This window comes from Nuphar pumila, chromosome 7 (genome assembly GCF_984573655.1).
Source record: "Nuphar pumila chromosome 7, dmNupPumi1.hap1.1, whole genome shotgun sequence".
Classification (NCBI taxonomy): Eukaryota; Viridiplantae; Streptophyta; class Magnoliopsida; order Nymphaeales; family Nymphaeaceae; genus Nuphar; species Nuphar pumila.
Window position 1 is genome coordinate 107,696,001 of NC_143255.1, and position 27,701 is coordinate 107,723,701.

The following is a 27,701-nucleotide window of genomic DNA, read 5'->3' on the forward strand; positions in this document are numbered from 1 at the left end:
CTTCACTACACTCCCATCACTACTTCGATGCTTACTAAACCGACATTCCATATATTTTGTCTTACTCTTACTCAACTTAAAACCTCTTGCTTCCAATGTCTGTCTCTATAATTCTAACTTAGCATTAACCCCAGCTCTAGACTCATCAATCAAAACAATATCATCAGCAAACAACATACACCACAACACATTTTCTTGAATTGATCTTGTAAGCTCATCCATCACTATAGCAAATAGGAAAGGGCTTAAAGCGGATCCTTGATGTAACCCAACTATTATAGGAAAATTGGTTGTCACCCCTCCATAAGTGTGGACATTGGTTACTACTCCTTCATACATATCATTAATTATACTGATGTACTTGAGAGAAACACTTTTTTTTATCATTGTCCACCAAAGAACGTCCCTAGGTACTCTATTGTATGCCTTCTCCAAATCAATAAAAACCATATGCAAATCTCTGTTCCTCTCTCTATATCTCTCAATAAGTTGTCTAAGAAGATGTATAGCTTTTATAGTTGATCTTCCAGGTATAAAACCAAATTGATTCTCCGATATCATGACAACCTTCCTCAACCTAGACTCAATCACCCTCTTCCAAAGTTTCATAGTATGACTCATAAGTTTTATACCACAATAGTTTGTGTAATCTTGTATATCACCCTTATTCTTATATAGAGGCACCAAAGTACTCTTCCTCCACTCATTAGACATCTTATTTGTCTGCCAAATCTTGTTAAAAAGATTTGTCAATCATTCTAAACATTTCTTTCCCAAGCATTTCCAAGCCTCGATAGGTATACCATTTGGGTCAACTGCTCTTCTTGATTTCATTTTCTTTAAATTCTTTGCAATTTCTTTCTTTTGAATCTTGCGCATGAAGTCATGATTCATCTCATGAAAAGGAATGGAGAAGTCTCCAAGATCCTGAGCATAACTTTCATTAAATAGCTTATCAAAATAATCTTTCTATCTCTCCTTAATCTCTTCATCTTTGACTGAAACCCTTTGTGTTTCATCTTTGATACATCTAACCATACCCAGATTCCTCGATTTCCTATCTTTCATTTTTGCAAGCCTATAAATATCCTTCTCGCCCTCTTTGGTATCCAACTTGTCATAAACCTCCTTATATACCTTATCCCTCGTGTTTCAAACTACTTTTTTAGCTTTCTTCTTTGCTATCATATACTTCTTCAAATTCTCATTATCACGACTCTTACTTAGATTTCTATAACACTCTCTTTTAACCTTAATAACTAATTTGACATCCTTGTTCCACCATGATGTATCCTTACCTAGTGGTGCACTGCCTTTAAACTCACACAATACCTTCTTAGCCACCTTTCTCATGCCACCCGCTATCTTATTCCATATTGATTCTGAATCCTCCTCGAGATACCAATCAGCTTCCTTAACTACCTGCTCTACAAACATTCTTTGTTTAGCTCATTTCAGTGCCCACCACTTAATTCTAGGATCTATCCTATGTCTATCCATTTTGCGACATTGTCTAATTCTAAGATCTAAAATTAAAACTCTATGTTGTGTAGCTACATTTTCTTCCGGTATAACCTTACAATCAATGCAACAACCCCTATCTCTCTTTCTAAGTAGGAAAAAATCTATCTGACTCGTATTAACTCTACTTTTAAATGTTACTAGGTGAGACTCCATCTTCCTAAACCAAGTGTTTGCTAAGATCATATCATAGGACAAATCAAAATTTAAAATCCTTTCTCCACTTTCGTTTCTTTCTCCTATACCATAGCCTCCATGGATACTCTCAAATTCATCCCTACGAATGCCTACATGTCCATTAAGGTCACCGTCGATGAAAAGCTTTTCTCCATAAGATATCCCTTGTACTACTCCATCTAAATCTTTTCAAAATTGACGCTTAATGAAATCATCTAAACCTAATTGAGGTGTATAAACACTAATAATATTAATAATATTCATAGCTAATACTAATTTGATAAGTAGAATCATATCACCCTTCCTACGGACCTCAACTACATTATCTATAAACTCACGACTCATAACAATCCCTACTCTATTCCTATTCTTATTTATTCCTGTATACCAAATCTTATATCCCCAAGGTTCTATCACTTTTGCTTTCTCACCTACCCATTTGGTCTCTTATAGACATAAAATATCAATCTTTCTTCTACACATAACATCTACTAACTCTACCAACTTACCAGTTAAAGACCCTATGATATAATAAATTAATAAAACAAAATTTAAAAATATGTATCCAACTAAAAGGGAAACGTGTTTCCCATAAATTTTTGTTGTTTCCCAATTGTTCTGGAAATACAATGTTTCTCATTTCCAAAATGGTTTCTTAGGAAACACGTTTTTCACTCTCTTATAGTGTTTTTACAAAGCTTGCTTCTTAATAAATAAACAATTATGGTAAACACATCTAACGATTTAGAGCTTGCATAATATACCAAAAACTATGTTTTTTGGAGGCTCCAAATGCGACCTACCGAAAAAGGGGCAGCACAATCACCATTATATATATATATATATATATATATATATATATATATATATATATATATATATAGAGAGAGAGAGAGAGAGAGAGAGTAACTACCTACAATGATCTGTGCCCACCGTAACGAGGATTTAAAGTGTTATTTTCTCTGTTTTTCTCAAATCTGACCATAGAATTGTGATCTCCGTGCTTGATTTTATAGGAATTGACTTTGCAAATCCTTTAATTCGGTCACGTGGGTTGGATTTATAAGGTTTGAAAATAGATGGTATAATTTTTCATAAATATTATAAATATCCAAGGTTTAAAAAATCATGGTTTTTAATAAAAAAAGCACAATACAAGTGTTGTTTCCTAGAAAATTAATTATGCCAAACACAGCTGCAGAGTCAGATATGGGAGAAACAAACGGCCGAACACCGATCCCCCCGCCCCTTGCCCCATTTTGCTCATGGTAGGCACAAAACAAGGTAGACAACTACTCTCTCTCTAGTAGAAATGCAGATCTGATCCTCCAAATGTGATCTTCATGTTTAGTGGAGTAGAATCTAGACTATGGTTTCATGTTTTTTTAACATGTCGGATTTTTCAGGAATGAAAAAACAATGTACTCCCTTTCAGCAAGAGGGATCTAGGGTACTTTTACACCAATGAACTTGTTGGTTATGGAAAAAGAGACATTTTTTTGTAGGGGACAAGACTTCTTTCTAGTTGTAAAGATCTGAGTGAGGACAACTGTAGCTTTCTAGTTTGTTGATATCTGGATCTGTGCTAGGGATGCAAACCGATTGGATTCCGATCAGCTAAATACATGGGAGAGTCGGATCTGGATCAGGGGTCAGAACAGCCAAAAATCACAAAACCCCAATACTGGATCCGACCCCTTTGCATCCCTAATCTGTACCCATATGTGAAAATGCCCCACACAATGTCCATATCTAACCAACAAACAGAAATCCACTAGCTATATCCTGATATGTCAAAAAGGTGAAATGATCAATATATTTGCTTGATGAAGTGACAATGCAAATTGCTTTCAGAGGTGGACCACGTAAGGCTGGGTGGTCGTGGGGTCTCATCTGGGGTTTTTCTCGCTTCGGCGAGGGTTCCTCGTCATAATAAAAAAAAAAAAAAGGAAAAAAAAGGTAATAATGCAAATTGTTGTTTCTGAGTTTTTTCACCTCACGAATGAAAATCGACTTCCTAACGAATGCTTTGAATCCGGAGAAAGGTTCCATAATTGATGCATGTTGGTACAAAGAAGGGATTTTGTTTGCTAACTAAACAAAATCCAAAGATGGTCCATCACATCCTTGCAACACAAATGCCCATTGAAAGTACCCATGGGTTCCCTTCATGAGCACATTTTAGCCATCTGTTGCAACTCTCTATTCATTCAAGCCATTGGAAAATGACAGCATGGCAATTAATTGTGCCTTCAATAAAGGATGCCACTTTCCCAACTACCATTTTAAAGAGAGCTTTTGCAATCCATCTAGGCCATGCCAACATGATATAGTCCTAGATCCTGAGCTTCAACATGTGAAACTTTATATGTTACAAAACTGCTGCTGGAGATGATCTAGGGAACTTAGTCACGTTTAGTTTGATGCCGAACACAGATGACATAAGATTTCTGATTCCCAAGCATGATCTTCTTCTTGGGACTGTTTGTTTCAGCAGTAGGAAAGTGAAGTACCTTTCTTACGAAAGGCACATTTTTTTCTAAAGAGTTGGATGGTCAGGTGGGAAAACACTTTCTAAGGACTGAGGTGTGGAGGCACTTTCCTTGGAAATGCAGAGTTTCCGATAGAAACACTGGGGCCCACTGTACTAGTCAAACCAAAGTCCAAACACACCCCATAGATCAAGCCCGCATTGATGTGTTGCCATGTGCTCAAGCATCAGTAGCCAGCTACAGTTGGAAGCAGACCATTATGATGCCTACTTTAGCCAACACAACAAAAATGCCATAAATTTGTTGTATCTATTGAATTGAGCACAAGCTCCACTGATCTGTCCCATGTCTACAGGTCTGAAGTAATTGTTATGTATTGTACCTTTGGTTTAGCTCCAAAATGCCAACTGTAAACATACCCTACCGGTTAGCCAGAATCGATCTGGAACACCCTTTTTTAGAGAGTAATTTTCACAAAGTTTCATTTATCTTTCCCATCTTGACGAGTGACTTCAAAAACTTAGGGGGCACTCCATTGGTTGCTTGATTTTATAAAGATTATTATAATAGAACTTGTCGAAGAGCAGATTAAACATAAAGAGCCCAGATACAAGTGAAGTTCTTCCCATCACCAACCAAAGAGATACAATGCTTCAATAATGATCTGATAAACAGAAATTCTGGAAACTGACAACAGTTCTGCATGGCCGTTCGATGTACTTGCATTAACGTGATTTGCATGAGTCATGATCATGGTCAGAGTTAGGGGGGTCTGATTGTGTGAAATAATTTGATACTTGCATATACACGGTGACCTGTATGATATAACTTGATATTTCAAAAACATGGTAACTACAATATGGGTTATAGTACGGAAGTCAATGAATCAGATTTTATCCGATATCTGACCAACTTGGATTCCATTTAATTGCATTTAATACGCCAAAACCATATCAGATTATAATCAGGTGGGGATATGGTTTTGATTTTTTGCAATTGAATCTGACAAATATCCAAATTTGATGGATATCTGAATCTGTTTACATGCAAAAAAGCAGATCAGGCATGGGCTTTTCACCATCCATTCCGATTCCAAATTCCAATCTGTTTAACCAACATCCAATTAGCCGAATATGGTATTAACTACACGTGGTCCGAATCCAAACCCTTTACATCCCTAGTTATATTGTGGATCTGGCCATAAACTTGGGTGGTACTTGCTTTAGATCCCAAATCCAATAGCCCTTGTCTGGACTGGGCTCTAGGCCGGTCACTGAAGGGCCAAGTTCATCTCAGTCCAGGTTCCATACTTTTAGAAATTTTAAGTGTAAATACTTTTTTTACAGAGGTCTTAGAGTCACTCTTATCTGGGCATGGAGATGGAACCGGCCAGGTGTAAATAGGTCCAAACAGGTACTGGATATCGAACAAATCTAAGCATATCTTTGGATTTGTTCAGTCTTGTGGTACACCACGATTACAAAATACTATTTGTTCAATCTTCTGGCTGCAAACAATCAAGGGAGAAAGTTCTGGCTGAAAAAACAATACAAAATAACATGATAACCAGAATACTTGCTCTGCAAAAACAAAGCTTTCAAAACAACTTTAGCACACCATTTATTTACCGCTTCGGCCAACAGTAACAATTACTGTAATCAAAGACACCCAACATTCTAAAGCATACCGACCATCATTTATCTATCACCCGTAGAATCATCAAATCTCCTACTGCGTCAACCATTTTGACACCAGTGACTTGTGCAGCAACTCACACAGATTACACAGTAGGGGAATGAACCACGACAAAAGGGATAGTTCTTAGTAAGGTGCCATTTATAAACAGGCGGTTCAGTATATACACAAGCCTCTAACTAGAAGCCATTACTAGAACTTAAGAGCGGAGGAAGTAGTGGAGATCTCAGAGGAAGTTAAAATGAGGCAGGTATCCATCGTCAGTGTGCACTGACAAGGAAGGGATGCTGACAGACTCCACACTCTATCGTCTCCGATCCAGAGCTTGGAACTTGGACCTGCAAGTGCAAGTGATAAGAAAATGCACAAAATTCTTCGTAAGAGAATAGAGAAGGTGTACCGTGAGGGTTTCAAAGAGATTACGCACCTGCAAATGGACTGTGCATATTGGGCATGCAACTTCTCTCATCCTTCTCCCAGATCCATCAGAACCGGCTCGAGAAGAAGCTGTCAGATTGCCACTAATCAGAGAAAAAAAACTTGTGGTGGTAGATGCCAAATGGAATATAACCTGGACATCAGTGAAGCTGACCTGATGATGACTTTCGATTTTTGTTCATTTCTTCCTGTGGTCCAATAAACAAATACAGATCTTAATCAGAGTTTGGCATAATCCTGCTCGCAATGCCAAGATGGTGACAGGCTTGATATCCGCAATGTTGCCTTTGGAAATATCTCACAGAATATGCAGTCTTAGGGATGCCTCTGGATTCTTATTTTCATTTGATTAAAGTGAAAACGAGGTTTACAGTAGGAAAAATTAACTCTCGCATGGAAAAACCCAACCAACATTATAACCCCAAGTCCTTTCTCTTTCCTTTTGAACATAAAAGGATAATAATTCATCAGACAAATTAAATGGCAATTATCAAAAGGCCACGATACTTTTCCACCGAAGTGTTCTAACTTTTAAAATACACCAAAACTTTTAACCTGGGTTGAGCACATAACCGCATGAGTTAACCCCCAATAATCTTATATGTTGAAATAACACATTTACCCTTTCAAAAGTAACTAAAGCCAAATTTAGTTCCATGACTTGAACTCATCCCTGTCCTAACTTCTTCATCGTAAATGATAAAAGTGAACAACAAATAAAAACTATCTTGTTCTGGCGATCTTACACGCAAACAATGAAGGATAAATGGGTATTCAGCATAAGGAATATTGTTGATAACTTGATACATTTCTATAGGGGTAACAATGATAGCTTTAACATTATAATAAACATAACCCATGACCAAAACAATGGTCGTAGAGCTATGTCACACGGGTGCGGGTGTGGGTGTGGGTGCGGGGGTGCGGCAATATATATATATATATATATATATATATATATATATATATATATATATATATATATATATATATATATATATATATATATATATATATATATATATAAAGTCCAAAAGTTGGACATAAATGACTCTGGCTGCGTTGACCACACCCAGGGTCAGGTTGACCGCACCGGGTGCCGCACCTGCATCGCGTCGACGCGGGTGCAGCACCCAGTTGGCCGAGTCACTATGACATAGTCGTAGAGAAATGGGGGTATCTGCTTCAAGGTGGCAAAAGCTTGGGATCATTTTAAAAATGTGAAAACTCTGGTGGGCATCTTGATTAAGATAAAAAATTTGGTAGGTATTTGAAAATTACCCTAAATTAATATAAGATGTCGACAAGATTTCTGTTAACATGAAAAAATCCAACTGGATAAACCTAGTTAAGGTCTTCCACGAGTTGCCAGAAAAACATCAAAAAAGAAGCATTAAAGAAAAACTCCAACAAGATGGCCCACAAGTAGACTTTGAATGAGTGCTCTATGTTGTCAAATGCAAGCCCAAATGACACCAAGTCGACTAGACCCGTTGGTGGACTTGTCAACAAATTGGCACATTAGGTTAAATATAACGTCCACTGCAGCAATGCTTGTTCTATTAAACAGAACATTAAAATGATATATGATCAAACTCCTATGTAATTTATGGATCTACTAAAGATTCATATTGTACCTGAAGCTTCTTGGCAAGATCTTCATGGCTCTGCACTCCAACTGCTTTATTGGTTTCTTTGGCACTACTCAGCCTTTGAGTTACTTCAGCCTACAGGGAGAAAAAAAATGGACAGTTTTCTGAGCTGAATGAGAGAAAAAACCTGATTCTTCCACCATAAACACAACCAGTGAGATACTATTTGCATCCCTTTTGCTGTATAAAGAATATGAAAATTTGGACACAAAAACCAAAAAAAAAAGGTTATAAAGTGTTATTTTCTTTTTGAAGTCCAAGCTCTCTCTCTCTCTCTCTCTCTCTCTCTCTCTCTCTCTCTCTCTCTCTCTGACATCCAGATAGTCAGAGACCAAATTACCAGGCAGTACTAGATCTACAAAATTTTCTTATACCTCATTTGAAGGTGTGTGTGTGTGTGTGCATGCTCAAAACCAACACTAACAATTTCAATTTTGTTAGAATGGAAGCAGGGCCAAGGTCAAACCCACTTATACATTTTGTGATACACATATGTGGATTAGACATATAGATCCAAATAAACAGTTCATGTATCCACTTGACTACAAAAGTGGGGTTCAGAACCTGACCAACTACATCTATAAGCATCCCAAATCTGGACCCATGTCCATCAGGTCCCCTAGACCAAAACCTCCAGAAGTTATATCTGGATTGAGTGCGTACCCCAGAGCCCACACCTGATGATTCACAGCTTTGTGAATCAATGGCATCGGAACGCTACAATTACAAATCTGCCAACGGTATAACTCTCTAGAAGCAACAGCCTAGCACCCCAATATAGCAATCATCAGTCGTCATAACACATAAACAGAGAGAAGGTCAATGAAGAATCATGGATTTCTATATAACACACTCAAACTAAATTCCAACTTCAAGAATAAAACGGTAAGCAGAAAGAGATGCAAAGTGTTGACAGCACATCATACTTCAATAATCAAGAAATCAGGGTTAAATAAGATAGTCTGACCGGTTAGAGTGATGCTATCCTAATTGAGGGGTATCTGGTTCAAACTCAACTGGGGGTTGCCCTCCAGCCTGAGTATCCACCAGAAAAAGGAAAAACCAATAAGTTCACTGACAGGCACAAGTAAAAACCATACCAAGCATCTGTCACAAACTCTCACAGGTTGAGCTTGATCATCATTTGTGAGAGCAATTCTACCACAGGTGCACTTATCACAGAATATATCTCCACAGTTCCTGCAATGATGCTGAAAATAGCAATGGTCCAAAATTATGCCAAAAAGTCACCTTACAGGAAAGCTTATTTAGTTATTCCAGAAAAAATAATTGCAATATGAGACAGCCAAGGAGGAAGAATTATAACCTTACGATTAAAGGCCCCAAAATCTGTTGCACATGCTGTGCACTTTGATACTGCTTCATCAGGGACCTGATGGAGCAATTTGCATTAATTTTTTATCATTAAATTTGAATATAAAAAATTAAAAAGTACAAGAAAGAACAAATAAATTAGTCATGCTGGTTTACATCACAAGGAATACATTTTTTTTTTGGATTTATAACCTGAAGAAACTGCACCCGGCACAAAGACCTGGTCGTGCTGGCTCAGCCTGCCATACCTACTGTCGTCATGCCGGCAGCGTAAAACTCCAAGGCTAGGACCCCTGCCCCCGGAGCCTATGCTATGTGTTTGCTTGCACAGAGGGGCAACGCCTATGAGAATCGAACCTTAACTGCCCGTCTAACAGCCAACGCCCCCACAGAACTAAGCCAACCACCCTTGGGGCAGGATTCAAATAATTTGCAAGCAAGAAAAGTCTCTCTTTAGAAAAAGTATGATACCAATCCTGTGAATCTGTATACCAAAAATTATCCTGATGTCCAAATCCTTGTAGTCAAGTTCTAGCATAACATAGAGCCTAGACTACAAAAGCCAGTATCAAACATTGTCCAAACTCTCTAGTCAAGTTCTCGCATAAAATAGAGCATAAAATATAAAGTGAATCTGTATACCAAAATTATCCTGATGTACAAATCCTTGTGGTCAAGTTCTTGCATAATGTAGAACATAGATCAGTGTTGTAAGTATTGTACCGCATTGTATAATACGTACCGTTACTATGAGGATTTTCAATACGATACACACTAGTATCGTGATACGAGTGTGTATCATACTCGTATCGGTTGTGTTGTACTGTATCGTATGATATAGTCGACTTCTCCATTTGTGTAGAAGTCACTAGAGGGGAACTCATGTACCCCAGAAATCGTGAGAGCAATTTAGGGGCCGATTCATGCGTAAGGGAAGGGGCTTTTATGGTTTGCTCAAGAGTGCATTTTCACCCTTTTTTCACTCAAGGAAGTGGACTAACATAAAAAATCTCTATTAGTAGCTTCTTATTGAGTTTTTAAGAGGAAGATGGCATCAAATGGTCTGACATGGAAATGGGGCACTCAAGTTAGTGAGCGGGAAATGATTGAAAATCAAGTGCAACCTTTGCCATAATACTTTTTTTAAGATATCTCCTGGTTGAAGCATCATTTGGTAGTAGACCTCACCTGAGTCAGCTTCTCTAGTAGACCTCATCTGAGTCAGCCTAAGTCCAGTAAGTCATGCAAGCCATTCCCTTAACCCCAAACCTAGTTTAGAGTCCACTAAACCCAAGTCTGCCCAGCCTGAATTCTAACAAACACAGAAAGTGTCAGACTTCGAAAAATCACCCAGCCCAAACCGTGAAGTATCTGAGTCTGCAAATTGGATCCAGCATACTTTAAGGTGTCTAGCGTCTACCCTCAAAATCTCACGATTTATTGAGTTCACTGTAAAGAGAACTCGATTTTAAAAGTTGTCTTGTCTATCCCTGTCCTGTCTAATCTGTCCGACCACTTCTAAAAATTGCATCTCCATGTCTCTGTGTCGCTTGCCCCTGAAATTTGTGATTTTTCTATGATGTCATTTGGGAGTTCTAAATTTTCTCCTGGAAGCTTCATAGATAGGTGGGAAACCCGTTCGTAAGCACGAAACTCATCGCTTCCGAAACTTGATAGGAATCTCGATTCTCCTACGCTTCTCCTATGCTTCCCACACGTTTTTTTCATGTTTCCCTACATGATTCCTATGTGCTTCTCTCATGCTTCTTTTCATGCTTCCCACTCGCTTCTCATATACATCCTTTAAATTGGCAACCAACATTTTTAGATTTTGAGAAGAATTTAATTCTAACACTAAAATCACAAAATTTAAGAATAATCATTTTTATTTTAGTTTTTCTTCTCTTCTCCTTTGATTAGTATTTTGCTTCGCAATCGATCCATATCACTTCTTTTTTTGTTCCTATTTTGCTTTTAAATTGATTCTTCGCTTTCCGCTTCTTATAAATTTTAAAATATCTCGCTTCTCGCTTTTGCTTCTCGTTTGTTCCGCTTCCTAGTATGGTAACCTCAGGGTACACAAACCAGATTCACACATGGACATTGACCAGCAAAAAATAGCAAATCACTCAAAAAAAGAAATTCCTTCAATTGTTCCAGAAAAGAAACATAGGGGGGGGGGGGGGGGAGGGGGGTCAAATGAGATAGCTGGATGGTTAGGTCGCACTATCATAACAGAGGAGTCTTGGGTTCGAATCTCATGGGGGTTATCCCAAGAAAAGAAACATAGTCGGATCAAATGAGATAGTTGGATTATCATAACCGAGGGGTCTCAGGTTCAAATCTCATGGGGGTTATCCCCAACTTGGCTATCCAAAAAAAGAAAAGAAACGTAATCAACAACATATACCTAACGATCAAATGTATACAAACATCATAAGGCTCTTAATGAACCTGAAGCACATCTAAGGCTGAACTTATTAACAAGTAAACGTAAAAGGTAACCTTGAAAAGCTATCATCCTAAAAAAAAAAGGAATGCTTCATTTATCATGATCCTCACGTTATGCAATACCTCCAACATCATTTGCATCACCTACTTCTACACAAATTAAGAAACTAAAATCAAATAAATGAATAAAAGACAAAAAACATATAAACTACAAATTAAATACTTGCTCCCCCTAACAATTGCCAATATAAGCCACAATCTGAACCCAGCTTGAAGCACACTCAAAAGTAAAGCTTAAAAAGGTTTTTGAGTGGTCTAGTGACAAGCTACGATTATTTATAAACCTTCATGACTGAGAAACACACCATACCCATCAAAAAACAAGCTAGACACCCCACCATTTCTGGGAAGCTAAGGTACAAGTTGACATGTCCACCTGCTAATCAGTTGCTCAGTCTGGTTGAAACAAGTCGAGCACGTACCTCTTGAGATTCCACTTGACTAGATGAAAGATAAGAAAGCCTTTGACTCTATAAGACTTGTCCATCTCATGAATCAACTTGACAAATTTCAAGCAGTCACCACAAAGTGAAAATAAAATTCTCACCAGTTTTCACTTCTTTTTATTTTCTTAAACAAAAAGACAGATGAAATCACTTCTAAAAACAAAATCAGTATTTTCATTATTGTTTTCTTGTTGAAATATTGTTGAGATCATCTCAAGAAAAAATAGATTTTTAAAGGAATTTCCTTGCTAGCATTACTGTGAAATTGATAATGGCGATTATGGTTTTTCAAATTATGTAAGAAACATCATTTTGACACCAAGAAACTTTCCCAAAAAATAATCTTTGGCCTAAAACAGACAGGAAGCAACCATTGCTAAGTGATATCAGGAAGCCCAGTTCTCAAACAATCCATGTTTTTGCATCTGGTCGAGGTATTACACAAGCAAGCTCTCAACCAAGGATAGAAAAAGCTGTTGGTCAAGACAACATGGTCTTGCAGAAGATGAAGCAATTGAGACCTAATTTTATTGAAGGTACATATTGAAGGTACATAGACAAAAAACAAAAAAACAACTGCTTTCTTTCAGATTGCTTTTATTAAGGATACAAAAAACATTTCGAGAAATCAACAGCTCAAATTACATTATCAGTATCAACTAAGCTGCTTCAAAACTCAAGACCAACTATAAAATCTTGTAGACATTAGAACAAAAAACTTAAAGGAGTACTAATACATTGAAAAAAGAGCAAAATACAATAGTTAGTACAGTAAAATGTTCTTTTTTTTAAGGCAAACCGACGAAGAGGATAAATTGCAATTTGGCAAACCAAAAAAAAACAAGGTTAATGTGAACCACAACATGGAAGCAAAAATAATTGCATGAAAATAAAAATTGCATCTTTCAGAAGCATACCCAGTGATCTTTTTCCTCATTGGCAGGCTTAATAATGTTTATCCAATCAACAAAGCCTTTCTTCTTTTCTGTTGTCTGGTCTGACGGTTTACCAGCATCAGTGTTTTCTCTGCTTCTCACTCCCATTTCCTTAAGCTGACATTTGGACAAATAAGAAACTGTAAGCCACTCCACCATGTGACAGTGTCAAGTATTTGACAATGAAAGGCCTTCTTGCATCTCTCCCTAACCTATCACTCATCCAACAGTGATAAAACCTCGATCAAGAAACATTTATCCAACACCAAAATCTTTCCCTCTAAAACCTCAAACAAATAGAGACAATGAGCATATGTAAAATAGCTAGGGCTTGCAGACCAAAGGAAAGTGACCAAATGCACGCAGAATGATTTCTGCAGCGTCAAAAAGAAAAAACAGACCAAAATGCAGCACAATTTTCTGCAGGGAAAAAAGAAAAAGAACGACCATGTGACTGTCTCAAGCCTGCTTAAGTCAAAAGCCCAGACCTATTAAAAATTACTTGCCCATGACTACCCTTAACTAGGGGTGTCAACGGGTCGGGTTTGGTTCAGACCCAGGTGGAACCAGACTTGGACCCGATTTTCGGGTATGGTATCTGGTCCGGACCCAGGTCTAATCGGGTCCACTATAAGAGAAACCATACCCGGACCCGATAAGAACTATATGAACCAGACCCGGACCATACCCAGTAAAATAATAATTTTTATCATTTTTACATTAAAAATTTGTGGGTCTTAATCGGAACTCGGGTCGGGCCCGGGTCTGGCATAAAATTTCACAAACTATACCCGGATCCATGTATTAATCGGCTTCAGGTCCGAACCTGGGTTTTCTTATTTATCACCATACTTGGACCCTATAGGGTTTGGTCTGGGTCAGGTCCAGGTATACAGGACCCGTTGACACCCCTACCCTTAACCATAAGCCATCACATATGCCGCATCACTTACAAGATGGAGTTTCTCAAGAAAAAGACAGAAAAAGGGGCAAAGGAGCACGCATGTGCACACGGACACAGTGGTTAAAAAAGATGTAACAAATAAAGAGTACAAACACAAAATAAAAATGTGTTTTCAAGATAATAATGATAATCAATACAATACAAACCACCAAAGGAGCATAAATTCTATATTATGATTCTAACCTGCACAGCAGCAGCAGTTACGGTGTCCAAAATGGTACTAGTGGTATATCTATTTGATTGCAGGCGTATGCGCCTTGGCTCAATGTCAACAGCACTCTTGGACCAAAAAGTATATATAGATGGATCATTCACCTGGAAAACTCAGAAATGAACAAGTAGTGATTAGAAAATAGTAAAGCCATTAAAAGAAGAAAAAATAGCCTGCAGGTTAAAGGAACCAAATAGCTTACTTCCCATTTTGTAATTGTCTCAAGCGGGTATATTCTAAGCATCCGATTTGTATTTGGCTCAAGCATGTGGATCCCATCCAAACCAATCTGCGAAAGAAAAAGGAAAAAGGTTTAAAATGTGATTATCTTATTATAAAAGAATTGATAAGCATACCAGATTCACAAATAACATATTAATCTACTAGAGGAAAAGGAAAGGGTGTGACTTTCTGCAATAAGCATCCAACATGAACCTTGGGAAGGAATGGATGCCTCTACCATAGGAGAAAGCATTACTTGCAATGTTGTGAAAAGCGTTGAGGCGTAGCGAGGCGCTCCACCAAAAACTGAGGCAAGGCATATGCCTCGAGGTGTAAAGCATAAGCCTCAATTTTTTTTTGAAAACTTAAAAAAACTATAAAAAATATCTAAAATTATAAATAAATAAATAAATGCTTTATTGATGAAGCAACAAAAAATCTCAAATAAATAATGAAAAAATATGAGATTAACATGTAAAAGCAAAAATGCATATAAGAAAATATACATTAACACAAAAAATTATAAAAACTCAAAGAGTAACATGGCACCCCTAAAGAAATTGAGTCAATGCTTTATATAATCCAATGAATTGGATATGTTTAGAAAACAGCCAAAAAAACCAACAGAGGCTCAGCTTGTCTAGAAGGAGAAGCTAGTGCATGTCACCTTGTGTTGGGGTGTTGCAGGTTAAAACCCAATGGTATGGTTGTATAACTAGTAGGGGTCTGACTAACCCTAGCTTGCCTTTCAAAAAAACGCAAGGAGTGCAGGGAGAGACGCAGGGCGAGAAGATAGTCGTAGGGAGAGCAAGGAGAGAGAAAGATGCAGGGAAAGACCGAGAGACGCAGGGATAGCAAGGAGAGACCGAGAGACACAGAGAAGGAGAGCAAAGAGAGAGAGAGAGAGACGCAGGGAGGATTGGTACATACCTTCTTCTTCTTCTTTGCCAGAGATGCAAGGAGACCGAGAGAGCAGGGAGGGAGATAGTCCAAAAAAATTTTGGGGCTAACTCATAACTATGAGGCACACGCCTCATGCCTGAAGCGCACCTCACCCTGAGGCGCACGCCTCATAGCGCATGAGGCATACACCTCAGGGCAATTGCGCCTCAAGGCAAAAAGGCCCTCGCCTTGAGGCGAAGCGAGGCATGCTTTTTGCGCCTTGAGGGGTGTTTTTAACAATACTGATTACTTGTAAGGAATGACTAGATAAGGCTAAGATGGCATATACAAAAATATCTTACAAAAACAGAAAAAGGACACACTTCATGTGCAGGATGGGATTGTAGAATATTATAGCAAAATTTCTTGATCCACTACGGATACAGGTTATTGGATACACTTCTTGCAAAAATTATGTCTATAGTCAACATCATCACAAAAATTTACATATCAAAAAGAAAAGGTTCAAGTTATTAACATGACTCAGGTTTGGGTTTGGATTGACATGTTTGGATCGACCCATTATTGTGATGTATATTGTTATTTTGTATATTGCCTTAAATACCCCTCATTAAATCCTTTTGTAAATCAGGGGTATTTTTGGGATGTATTTTATTTTAGCAGTTTCAATTATAAAAGAGACCAAGAGGCACGATTTTCCCAATTCTGGGAATCGTGTGATTACAGCCCCAAAACCTTCTTGTCTTCTTTCTCATTGCAGGTCTCTCAAGAATCCTAATCTATCATGGTATTAGAGCTATGATCCGGATCAACGCTAGTAAGTCTCCACGACCATCAAGATCTAATTTTCTCTCCAGGTTTTCATCCTCCTCTTCTTATCTTCTCTTTTTCTCAAGGTTTCTCAAATCTGTGTTTTCTTTTTCAAATCTGTTTCTCTCCTAAATATTCATTTCTATCTTCTCATCATCTTTTCTTCTTGAAGTTTCCCAAATCTGCATTCTTCCCAAAAACTGGTATCTTTTCGAATCTACGTCTTATATCTCTATTATCCCTGCTTTCTTTCATTAATCTAAAAAAAAAGGAGGGGTAATAACATAAATACCTTTTTTGGTTTCTTATCTAATATCTTTGAGTCACGTTGTTGACCAATCTTTGCTTGATTGAGTCTGTCTGAACCTCGATTTTTCTCTTGAATCATGTTGATTAATATTTTTCTCTCTGATTGAGTCTGCCCTAATTTTCCTTTGATATCACGTTATGGTATCTCAACAACCCAAGGCCTGCTGAAATCATTCTATGCTGATCAATTTTTTCTGTTGGGTTCTTTTTAACCTGATCTGCAAAAAAAAGGCAGATCTCCACCTCGTTGTTAGTCAGCAGTCAGAAGTTACCATTTTCTTGGGTTGCGTTTCTCCATTATTTGTTGTGTGATCACCACCCTTGAGCCTATGTTTCCCTTATTTTACCCATAATTCTTTATGTGTTTTTCACCTATTTTGTTTTGCTACTTCATTGTTTATTGTGCGACAACATTTATCACTCATGGATTCAAACTCCTCCCAAGGATCCATCCCTGCCAATTTCCTCAGCCAATTAATCTCTGAAAAATTAAACTCCAACTTTCTTACCTGGAAGAGACAAATTGTTCCCTTCATTAAGAGCCAAGATCTTGCTGGTTACCTAGACGGATCAGTTTTTGCTCCACCTAAGTTTCTTGTACAGGATATTAAAGATGACAAAGGGGTTATCATAACAACAAGGACTGTTTGCAATCCATATTATGTCAATTGGATGAAGAAGGATCAGGCTCTAGTAGCCTATATTACTTTCACCTTGTCTCAAGAAGTATTAGTGGGAGTTCTAGATGACTGTGGTGCCATCGTATTGTGGAGCACCTTGATCCAGACTTATTCTCAAATTTCAGAGGCTAAGGTCATCTACCTGAAGAGAGAGTTTTAGATGTTGAAGAAGGATGCAACCATATCTATATTGGAGTATTTCAATAAGATTTCGTCTATCACAGATCAGTTGGCATCTATGTCACATGGGTGCGGGTGCGGGGGTGCGGCAGGGGCAAAAATGTAAATATATATAGAGAAGGGGGTCGGGGATGAAGACTTGTTACCCACGTTCTGCTTGTTGTGTACTTTAGCTCAACGGGACAAAATTGATGAACCGAAAGGATTGGCAATCTGATCGACCCAGCCTGCTGCGTTCTGCTGACTGTCATGATTCAATCATGTCTGAAACTCCCTGGTCTTCACGAAAAAAAATATAAACGAAAGGTTTGACGTGGTTTGTTGGAGAGAGAGTCTTCACGAGGCCTACGACGCCACTACCACGCCACTGCCTAGGGTTCTTCAAATTTCATTTTATATACAGTTGCACACAGATGACAGCTAAAAGAAATTTATTGGATTTGACATGTGGAAAAGAGAGGTCTACACAAGGCTACGGCTAGAGCACCTCGTCAGGAGAAAAGTGAATACTAATAGCCACCAAGGCTCTACTCTACCACCATCATTATCATTTATTATCATTTATTATCATTTATTATGGAGAGAGAAAATCCTTGACGAAAAAGGATTTGGTTGGTTGAAGCATAAAGACTTCAAAAGGCTCTTGAATTTTGGTTTTAATTTTTGAGGAAGATGGATCATCATTTCCAAGTTAACAGTATGCCAACGCTGTAAATTAATTGTTTGGAGGCAGGAATAACATGGGATGCCAACAAAGCTCGTCAGATGTTGTGGACACAAGTGCCCCTTTATAAAACAAGAGCAGCAGCAGCAAGCAGCTGTCCAGAATTTTTTTTTTTAAATTCTGCAGCCCATTTCGTAGGGCAATTTTTTTTTTAAAAAAAATCCAAACAAAAATGGACCGAAATGATCCTGGGTGCGGTCAACGCACCCAGGATCGGGTTGACCGCACCCGGTGCCGCACCCGCACCCGCGTCGACGCAGGTGCGGCACCCTGCTAGCCGAATACCTGTGACATAGGTTGGCATTGGTTGGATGTGAGGTCTCTAAGAGAGATAAAATTCAGCATGCCTTAGTTGGTTTGGGCCCAGAGTTTCATGTGTTGTCCACCACCTTGCAGTACACTGGAGCAGTTCAAAGTTTTGATGATTTGAAGGCCAAGCTCCTTAGTTATGAGATGTCACTAAAGGGAACATCTGACACAGGAAAAAGTGAAGTAGAACTTGATGAGGCATTAATTACATGAACATTGCAGAATCATGGACGTGGAGGAGGCAGGGGCTTTTATCAGGGAAGACGAGGAATCCTTCCCACTCCAAATAGGCCCCCATTCGCAAGTAGAGGCAATTCTAACAATATACCTACATGTTATATATGCAAAAGAAAGGGTCATGTAAAGGCAACGTGTTGGTTCAAGGATGACCTAAGGTATAATCCTGAAACTCAAGGCAAAGTTCAGTATGATGATCATGGGCAGAACAAGGGACAGAGTGGTCCTGACAAAGAACTTTTAGCAGCACTTTCTAGGTTAAGTTTCAAACAAAATGATCAAGGTGTTTGGAAAGTTGATTCTGGGGCTGCCAGTCATGTCATAGTCTATCTAACACGGACTCTTCTAACAGGGCACCACACCCACGTCACACCCGCGTGGGTGCGGGTGCGACACTTAGACACGACTTCATTTGTGTCAGGTGAAGTCAACCACATCGGGGTCCATTTCTATCCAAAAATAAATTCAGTTAACCCTACCAAATTTCAGTTTTATTTATATTATATATAAATACATAAATGCACACACATACCTGTATATATATATATATATATATATATATATATATATATATATATATATATATATATATATATATATATATATATATATGCACCTCCAATGGTGTTGTTTTTTAGTAATGAGGAATAGCAATTGTAGATTATTAATTTGATTTGTTGCATGAATTTAGGCATGATGAATTGATGATATGATAATTGTTTTTATTTCATTAGTGTTAACTTAAAACTGTTAAGTATATATATATACCCTCCTAGCACCCAAAGTTCTTTTAAAGTGCTGCATCGCCGCACCCGCACCTATGTGACATAAGTCACAGGTGATGCAGGTAAATTCTCTATATTAATTCCTTGTTATGGTAGAAGTAACATTATTACTGGAGATGGTAAACATCACCGCATCACACATTCTGAAAATGTTATTATATCTTTGTCTAAATCTCATCTTATTCACTTGTCTAATGTATTGTGTTCTCCTAATATTAAAAATAATAGTCTCTATTTTCAAACTTGTTGATGACACCAATTCTTACATTGAGTTTACCCTGTCTTTTGTGTATGTAAAGGACCTTCAAACGAGAAAGATGTTCACTGAAGGTGAAAGACGTGGCAACATGTATGTCTTCAAAGAGGATGCCCTGAGTGCCCGAGCCAAGCTGGATAGTCATCCGAAGCCTAAGTCCCATGCATCTATCTTTAGTATTTCAGAGTCTTGTCGAGCAAATGTGTGGCATAGTAGGTTAGGTCATTGTGGTCATGTTTTTGTTGAGAGATTAGTTATTAATAAATTATTGCCTAAATCAGTCTTGGATCATGAGTCTAGTGATGTTTTGTATCCAAGTTGTCAAGTCTGCAAGAGTCATGTACTTTCATCTAATTCGTATAATAAAAGAACTTCGAGACCCTTCGAAATCGTCCATTCTGATGTTTGGGGGCCATCCCCACTTGTTTCTCTCTCTACAAATAAATATTATGTTTCATTCATTGATGATTATTCCCTATACCTGGATATTTTTTCGGAAACATAAATATGAAGTGTTTGGCATGTTTTAAAGGTTTTGTGTCTATATTTGTACCCAATTTTCACTAAACATTTTAAATTTTCAATGTGATGGTGGTGGTGAATATTAATCAAAGGAATTTATTGATTTCCTACAGAATAATGGTATTAATTAAAGGGTTTCATGCCCGAACACACCTCAACAAAATGGTATTGCCGAAAGAAAGCATTGTCATATTGTGGAAAGTACATTGTTTATGGTTCATGCAAGTAAGATTTTCATAAAGTTGTGGACCGAAGCTTTTCACACAGCTGTCCACATCATAAATCGATTGCCCATAAAGATTTTGCAAAATAGCTCTCCTTATTTCACATTATTCAAGAAACATCCAAACTACAATGAGCTAAGGGCATTTGGTTGTGCATGCTATGTTCACGTGGATAGCCAACCAAGAAATAAGTTTCAGGATAAGGCTCACATCTACCATTTTGTTGGGTATGCCAATGATTACAAGGGTTATAGATGCTACAATCCTAAGTCAGAAAAGATCAAAATCTCCAAAAATGTTATATTTGATCAACATAATTTTTCTTCTCATATGTGCAACAACCATGTTTCTCAGGACAACACTAATGTTGAGGTCAAACCTGGTTGGATGATGGTTTATTTTCCGGAATGAATTACAACATACATCTCAATTATGAATTTGATCAACTTCATGACCAAGGATTAGAGAATGAAACACATGGAGTTTACACAAAAGCTGATTTTGAAGGTGAGCGGGTAGGCTCAGGCAGAATTAAAGAGGGTTGTGTTTACACAAGACGCAATAAGGATCCACAACAAGCCATGTCAAATGATCAACAACCACAATCAAACTATGGAAATCAACTCAAGCTGGTGATAAAGTCAAGCGGGGTGAGACATCTGATTGAAAGGTGGATGAGTTATTAAAACTTCAGCATAGATTTCCAATTATTCCTCACTCAGACTGAAGGACAGCAAGAACCCAAATTGTTTCAGCATGCAACACAGTCAAATAGGTGGATAGAGGCCATGAATGAAGAAATAAAAGATTTACATGAGTGTCAGACTTGAGAGATAGTAAAAAGATCACCTAATAAGAATGTAGTTGGCTCAAAATGGATATATAAAATAAAGTATAAACTTGATGATACCATTGAGAGATACAAAGCCAAAATGGTAGCAAAAGGATTCACGCTGGAGTACGGACATGATTATGACGAGACTTTTAGCCATGTGGTTAAGATAGGTACCATTAGCATTATCTTGTCCTTAGCCATTGATCATTGAAGAAAATTGAGTCAATTGGATGTTAAAAATGTCTTTTTTCATGGGCATCTCAAGGAAGAGGTCTATATGGATCAACCACTAGGATATGATGAGAATAATCCAAAGACTCATGTTTGCAAGTTAAAAAGAACCATTTATGGGTTGAAACAAGCTTCAAGATCTTGGTTTGAAACTTTTTCCTTTGCAATTCAAAGTTATGGTTTTCTTCGTTCTCCACAGGATCACTCTCTCTTTATCTACAAAGGTAACAATTTTGTCACTTTACTTCTTATTTATGTTGATGACATAATTATTACCGGCAGTTGTGATAAACATATTAAAGAGGTGAAGGAGTTTTTGAATAAACAGTTTAAGATGAAGGACCTTCGATTGTTGAGGTATTTCCTTGGAGTCGATATTGACCGAAAGGATGATTCCCTTATTCTTATACAGCATAAATACACTATGGATCTCCTTAATAAGACAGGGATGAAGGAATGTAAGCCAGCTGCCACTCTAGTTTCTATCCACCAAAGATTGAGTGTTGATGAGGGAGAACTATATTGTGATCTGACCAAGTATAAGAGTCATGTCAGCATGCTGCAATATCTTATATTTACTCGTTCAGACATTTTGTTTGTTGTTAATCAAGTGTCTTAGTTCATGCACCACCCTAGAGTTCCACACATGGAGGCTACAAAGAAAATTCTAAGATATTTAAAGGGTCCTGCAGGAGATGGTCTGATTTATGGAAAAAAAGCCACAACTGAGAATTTAAAAATGGTTATGGCATATTCCGATGCCGACTGGGCTAGTGATCCCGATGAAAGGAGATCCATGTCTGGGTAGTGTGTTTTTATTGGGAGAAATCTTGTCTCTTGGAGTAGTCAGAAGCAGAAAGCTATAGCGAGATCCAGTACAAAAGTAGAGTATCGTTCCATGGCTTCTGTTACTGCTGAATTGACTTGGATCAGACACCTGTTATATGATTTGGGGGAAACTGTACCTAAATCCCTACTACTATGTGACAATCAAGGGGTTATCAATACCTTGTTAAATCCTATTCATCATGGAAAAACAAAATATATTGAAATTGATCAACATTTCATCAGACAAAAAATTGATGACGAGATAGAGACCAGAGTGCAGACTGAAGAGCATGAAGCTGATTTGTTTACCAAGGGCCTCACGAAGTGAAGATTTTGGTATTTGAGAGGCAAGTTGTCCATGGTCAATAACCACGTTCAACTTGAGAGAGGCTATTAACGTGACTCGGATTTGGGTTTGGGTTTGGATCGACCCATTATTGTGATGTATAATTTTTATTTTGTATATTGTCTTAAATACCCCTCATTAAATACTTTTGTATCATATGTAATCAGGGGTATTTTTGGGATGCATTTTATTTTAGCAGTTTCAATTATAAAAGAGACCAAGAGGCACGATTTTCCCAATTCTAGGAATAGTGTGATTACAGCCCCAAAACCTTCTTGTCTTCTTTCTCTTTGGAGGTCTCTTAGGAACCCTAATCTATCATAAGTATCTTGGAAGAGGTAGGTTTCCATTAATACCCTCTTGTATTCTCTAAATTATTTTTAGTAAGACGTACATTTAAAGGGGGAAGAAATCAAAGAAGAATGGTTTACTACTGATAATGGGTCATTTGAATCATGGATAACATCATCCTTGGCCAGGAACTGTCTGATAACAAGGAGATGCATCTCAGGCTCATGTATCAACAATATGACAAGGAACTAGTGCATTTCCTTATTCTAGATATTTTTGATTGTTTGCTTCTAATGGAAGTGTTGTAGTCAAAAATAAAAAAATCCAAGGTTAAAACTTATAGTGGCTATGACTAGAATAATTTATTTTATTTAATCATGTGGCAATTTGATAAAAAATAGGCCTTTGTTCTTGATTTTAGCTCCAACTTCCATTTTCAGAAGAACCTTGAATTTCATGCAACTGGCAGCATGATGTGCTCAAGGGCTGACCTTTTGGTTCAATATGGGTTTTGAGGGGGTTTCAGTTGTCTCCACATCTTTATCCTTTGGGTGGCCAACTATCGGAAGCACTGGTTTATGGTTAGCAGAATCTGGTTATTTTTTCCTCTTGGTAAAACTTTTGAAAGGGCAAAAGGTTGCAATTAGAGGATAAGCAGGTCAAATTTTGTAAGGCCTCTAAATAGGTGTTTCCATAAGGCTTAGTCTGGATTCTTAGCTGGCTCCATTTGATTGTATACCTATTTTAGTCAAAGAACTTTGACCAAGGGTCACAGCTGTGGAAGATAGAATAAACCTATTGGTATTATTTATCTCCTTGAGTGGTTACATGACCTATTGGGACTGCAAATACCTAGTGACTCCGGGGATTCATGTTTGTTCAGGATTAGTGATATAGCGATACATAATGCAACATGCTTGCAAATTATATAAATGATCTTCTGGCAAGTTTTATAGGCTAGATCCAGCAAAATGTCATCACAATGTTTTCAATTTGTTCCCCCATAATAAATATCCCTCTTTAAGTGACCCCAACATGCTTACTACATGTTTGGGCTTCAAGAAAGGAAAGAAAGAAAGAATCCAAAATCCAACAAAGACTTCAAATTAAATTTTGGCTCAGGAAGTGTAATCTCGAAATGTGTGGACACTCCTTTCGGTAATATTGCTCCTTTTGACCAAGTGGATGTGGTATTCAGTGATACCAGAGCATAATAATATTTTCATATTTGCTTATATTTTACCATTCACTAAAGAGTTCCAAGATTGCTAGATAGATTGACAAGGCCTTTTTTTTCCTTTTCCTATTTGAAGGGAATAGAGGGGAAGTCTTAAACAGAATCAGTGATGGTGAAGCACCCTGCTATGGAAACATAACTGCCGTTTCATGATGATATTTTTCAATCACCATCTTTTAAAATAAGCAGGCAATTATTCTTTATAGCAAGTAGAGCTGTTCATAAGAGTATGGTGGCAAGCAGCTGACTGCTGATCTTCGTGCTCAGTCTTTCACAGACGTGCATGGGCAAAAGGTCCAAGGTTTATGCAGGATGATGTGCAACTAAAGGCAAGTTAAAAAATTTCAAGGAAGAAGGCGCTTGCAAATGCAAGAATTGATTGTCTTGAATGTCCAAAACAAGAGCAAGTAGTTCTAATCTTAGACAACTCGTTTTCTATTCTCAAAGACATTGATCGTTGGTATTTTTATAAAAGGAAGACAGGATCACTTCATACAACAAAAGGAAGAGGAAGCTTGATCAGACATGTATCATACTTTCTGAATATGGTATCAGATGACAAATTATCTCATGATTTTCAAAATAAAGGAAAGACAGAAAACATATATATAAGAATAAGAGTGAAATCACGCAGTCCGTGGTCCAGTTCTTGTACATGTAGCGTAACCTACATTAAACTATGTAAAATCATGAAGAACAACCAGATAGAAAACACAACTGTGCATAGTGATCATGGTATTGTCCTAGATTTTCTGCTGGTAGGGATGATGTATAGTCGTTTTCTTCATACACAAAATAACAATAACAGATAGGAAACTCAGAATCCAATATTTTCTGTTTCTTCTGTATCAAGAGTTAACCATTGGGATTCAATCCTAGAAATGTAAGTCAAAATTAATTAAACCAACAAAAGAGAAGGATACCCCCCACATTATTCACATTGAAAATAAAGATTGAGCAAAAAGAAACAAAGACATGACAAACCACAAAGATCTACTATTCCATTCACAACCTGGCAAAGAACATCCATGGTGCCCTGAGAAGCCCCTTCTGGCAACAGCTTCACCCTGAACTTCTGCACCCCGCTCCTCACATCCTCCTGCGTCTCCGCCTTTGGGACCGCCCTCGTGATCTTCACCAAGCTCGACTGCTCCTTCCCCGCCGAGAACCCCGTGGACCTCCCGTAGTCATCGAACCCGGACAACACCTTACCAGACGTCCCACGCGCCGCATAAGGCTCCACGCTCCCACCATCATAGGCATAAACACCCTCACCAAATTCATCATCGTCCCTGCCGAAGCTCCGACTGTTCCGAAACTGAGGTCGATCATACAATTCCTGCCCTAGTTCCGGCACGCGATTCTGGTTATACTCCTGACCGCCATACCTCCCCGAATTGCCGTCCAAATAACCCAAATTATCGTACTTCGGCAGGGAATCGTACGAATTATATGGCGGAGTCGTCGAAACAGGGTACGATGAAGGGTAGGGCGGGGGGATGGAGGAAGGGGGAGGGGGAGGGTAATTGGGGTAGGAAGAGGATTGTTGCTGGATGGGTTGGGGAGGGTAAGGCGGGTCGAGGGCGTAGGAAGGGTTGAAGGATTGTGGGTGGGGTTGGAACTGAGGGGTTTGGGCGTAGGAAGGGGCGGTGGGAGGGATGGGATCGGGAGGTGGGGAAAGATGGGGGTAGGAAGGATAAGGGGAGGGGTAATCGGGGACGTGGGGGATGGTGGTGGTGGTGGAATAGGGCGGGGCGGAAGCGTAGGAGGGTGGCTGATTCTGGGGGAGGTGGTGGGGCGCCGGTAGTGGTGGTGGCGGTGGTTGGTGATGGTAATACGAAGAGTTGTAATCGCCAACACCACCTTGCTGCATGGTGAAGGGAGTAGGAAAAGGACGGGGGAGGATTCGAGAGATCGAGATCGAGAGAGAGAGAGACGAAGAAGGGCGTAGCGTTAAGCTTGAATTTCGTTTTGGTTTTCTTTTTTGGTTTAATTTCATCATCAGTTAGGAGGTTGTGACACGTGTCAGATCTGTGGATGAAAAAAAGAATTAATCTGGATCTGCCGATTAAATTGAAAAAAAAAGACCGACCCGATCAGGTCTTAAATTGACCTGGTGGTGGTAGGAAAGGAAAAGGAAATGAGCTCTAACTCATGAAAAGTAGGCTTGGCAAGCTGAACACAAACAATGAGCGTTCGGCTGGGATCAGCTCGTGTAGGCTGCTCATTAACTAACAATAAACATATTTTTTACATTTTATATCATAAAATGTAGATGGTTTGAAATGTTTGGCTTGCAAATAATAAGCCTAGGATTCAAATTCTATAGATTTGTTTTGCTTGCAAGTAATGAGCCTAGAGTTCAAATTCTATAGATTTTATTTTGTAAATGAGTTAGTCTGAGCTTTTCTCAATAGCAGTCCAAATTTTGTTATTTTTATTTTTAAAAAATGTATTCTGTTGATAAACAAACCTGACTGGAGCTTTGTTTGTTTAACTCATGCTCACCATGAGCTTGAGCTCGGCTTGGCTTACCATAAGAATGAGTCAAGCTTAAATACCCTTTCTTCAGTTCATTCAGCTAGTTTACCAACCAGCTCGACTCTGTAAATGGTGGTCTGCTCTTCCTTACATGCATGATGTAATCTTCAATTTTCTTATGCAAAAGTATAAAACACAGTCTAAGTGGTATCTGGGTTCAAATCCTGGATTGGCCTCACCAAAACACTGGTATAGAATTTAAGAGTTTTTTTCATTAAGATTGATAATTTTGGAAGAGGGGTTCGTACAATGGTCTTGTTTCAAGGAGAGGATATTTACTGTGTTCTCATTTTACTACTCCCTGTTGCCGCTTGAAATGACAATCCTTACAAGTCTTTGTGGGGTTTTGTTCTTTCATCTCAGTCCAAGACCTTTGTTTGGCTACTTATATTGAGCCACACTTAAAAATTGAGGATTTCATAAAACTAGCAGATGTATCAAGTGCAACTCAGCTGAAGAGAGAGTTTATCACCTTGTTTTTTTTATCAAGGATTTCATATAACTTGGCTACTTTCAACATTTACTGTCCTCCTCCTGCATTGGTGTCACTTGGGTTGCCATGGAGGAGTCTTTTGCTAGGGACTAATTGATACTTGCATTGTGGTACACTTGGAAAGAGAGAAATTGTCTCCAAGTCTTTTGACATCTTTCACCTGGTTAGGATGAGATCTGAGGATGCGAAATTCATCTTCTTTTCAAGCTTTATTGGTTGAGATTATTTTTTTTTTTTTAACCACACTCGGCATGAAGACCTAGTCACACTGTCCTTATCACCGTACTGAAATTATAAGCACATCATCTTCTTTTATTTGTTTAGATTAACATTTTTATACTCGTCGTTGGCAAATTAACAT

The 27,701-nt window shown here is 38.2% G+C and overlaps 1 protein-coding gene across 2 annotated transcripts; it reads right to left on the reverse strand.

Annotated features, from left to right (window-relative positions):
- Positions 1 to 5,785: 5,785 nt before the first annotated feature.
- Positions 5,786 to 26,261, reverse strand: LOC149832829 (protein FREE1-like). 2 transcript variants are annotated; one of them, XM_090014738.1, is made up of 10 exons: positions 25,319 to 26,261; positions 14,580 to 14,666; positions 14,350 to 14,481; positions 13,185 to 13,319; positions 9,303 to 9,368; positions 9,076 to 9,186; positions 7,961 to 8,050; positions 6,478 to 6,511; positions 6,313 to 6,392; positions 5,786 to 6,223 (listed from the first exon to the last, which is right to left on the reverse strand). In XM_090014738.1, the coding sequence occupies exons 1-10, from the start codon at positions 26,177 to 26,179 to the stop codon at positions 6,146 to 6,148; spliced, it is 1,674 nt and encodes a 557-aa protein (XP_089870864.1). In that variant the 5' UTR covers positions 26,180 to 26,261; the 3' UTR covers positions 5,786 to 6,145. The 2 variants fall into 2 exon arrangements, with proteins under 2 accessions (XP_089870864.1, XP_089870865.1); XM_090014739.1 differs by lacking the exon at positions 9,303 to 9,368.
- Between the last annotated feature and the right edge of the window lie 1,440 nt (positions 26,262 to 27,701).

What these genes read in the sequence shown, in the direction of transcription:
- LOC149832829 (XM_090014738.1), bottom strand. Translation starts at nt 26,179, where the DNA reads ATGCAGCAAGGTGGTGTTGGCGATTACAACTCTTCGTATTACCATCAC. An exon ending in AGACAATTACAAAATGGGAA is followed by an intron (nt 14,482 to 14,579) that starts GTAAGCTATTTG and finishes TGAGTTTTCCAG; the next exon opens with GTGAATGATCCATCTATATA. An exon ending in GAGTTTGTGACAGATGCTTG is followed by an intron (nt 8,051 to 9,075) that starts GTATGGTTTTTA and finishes TTCTCCCTGTAG; the next exon opens with GCTGAAGTAACTCAAAGGCT.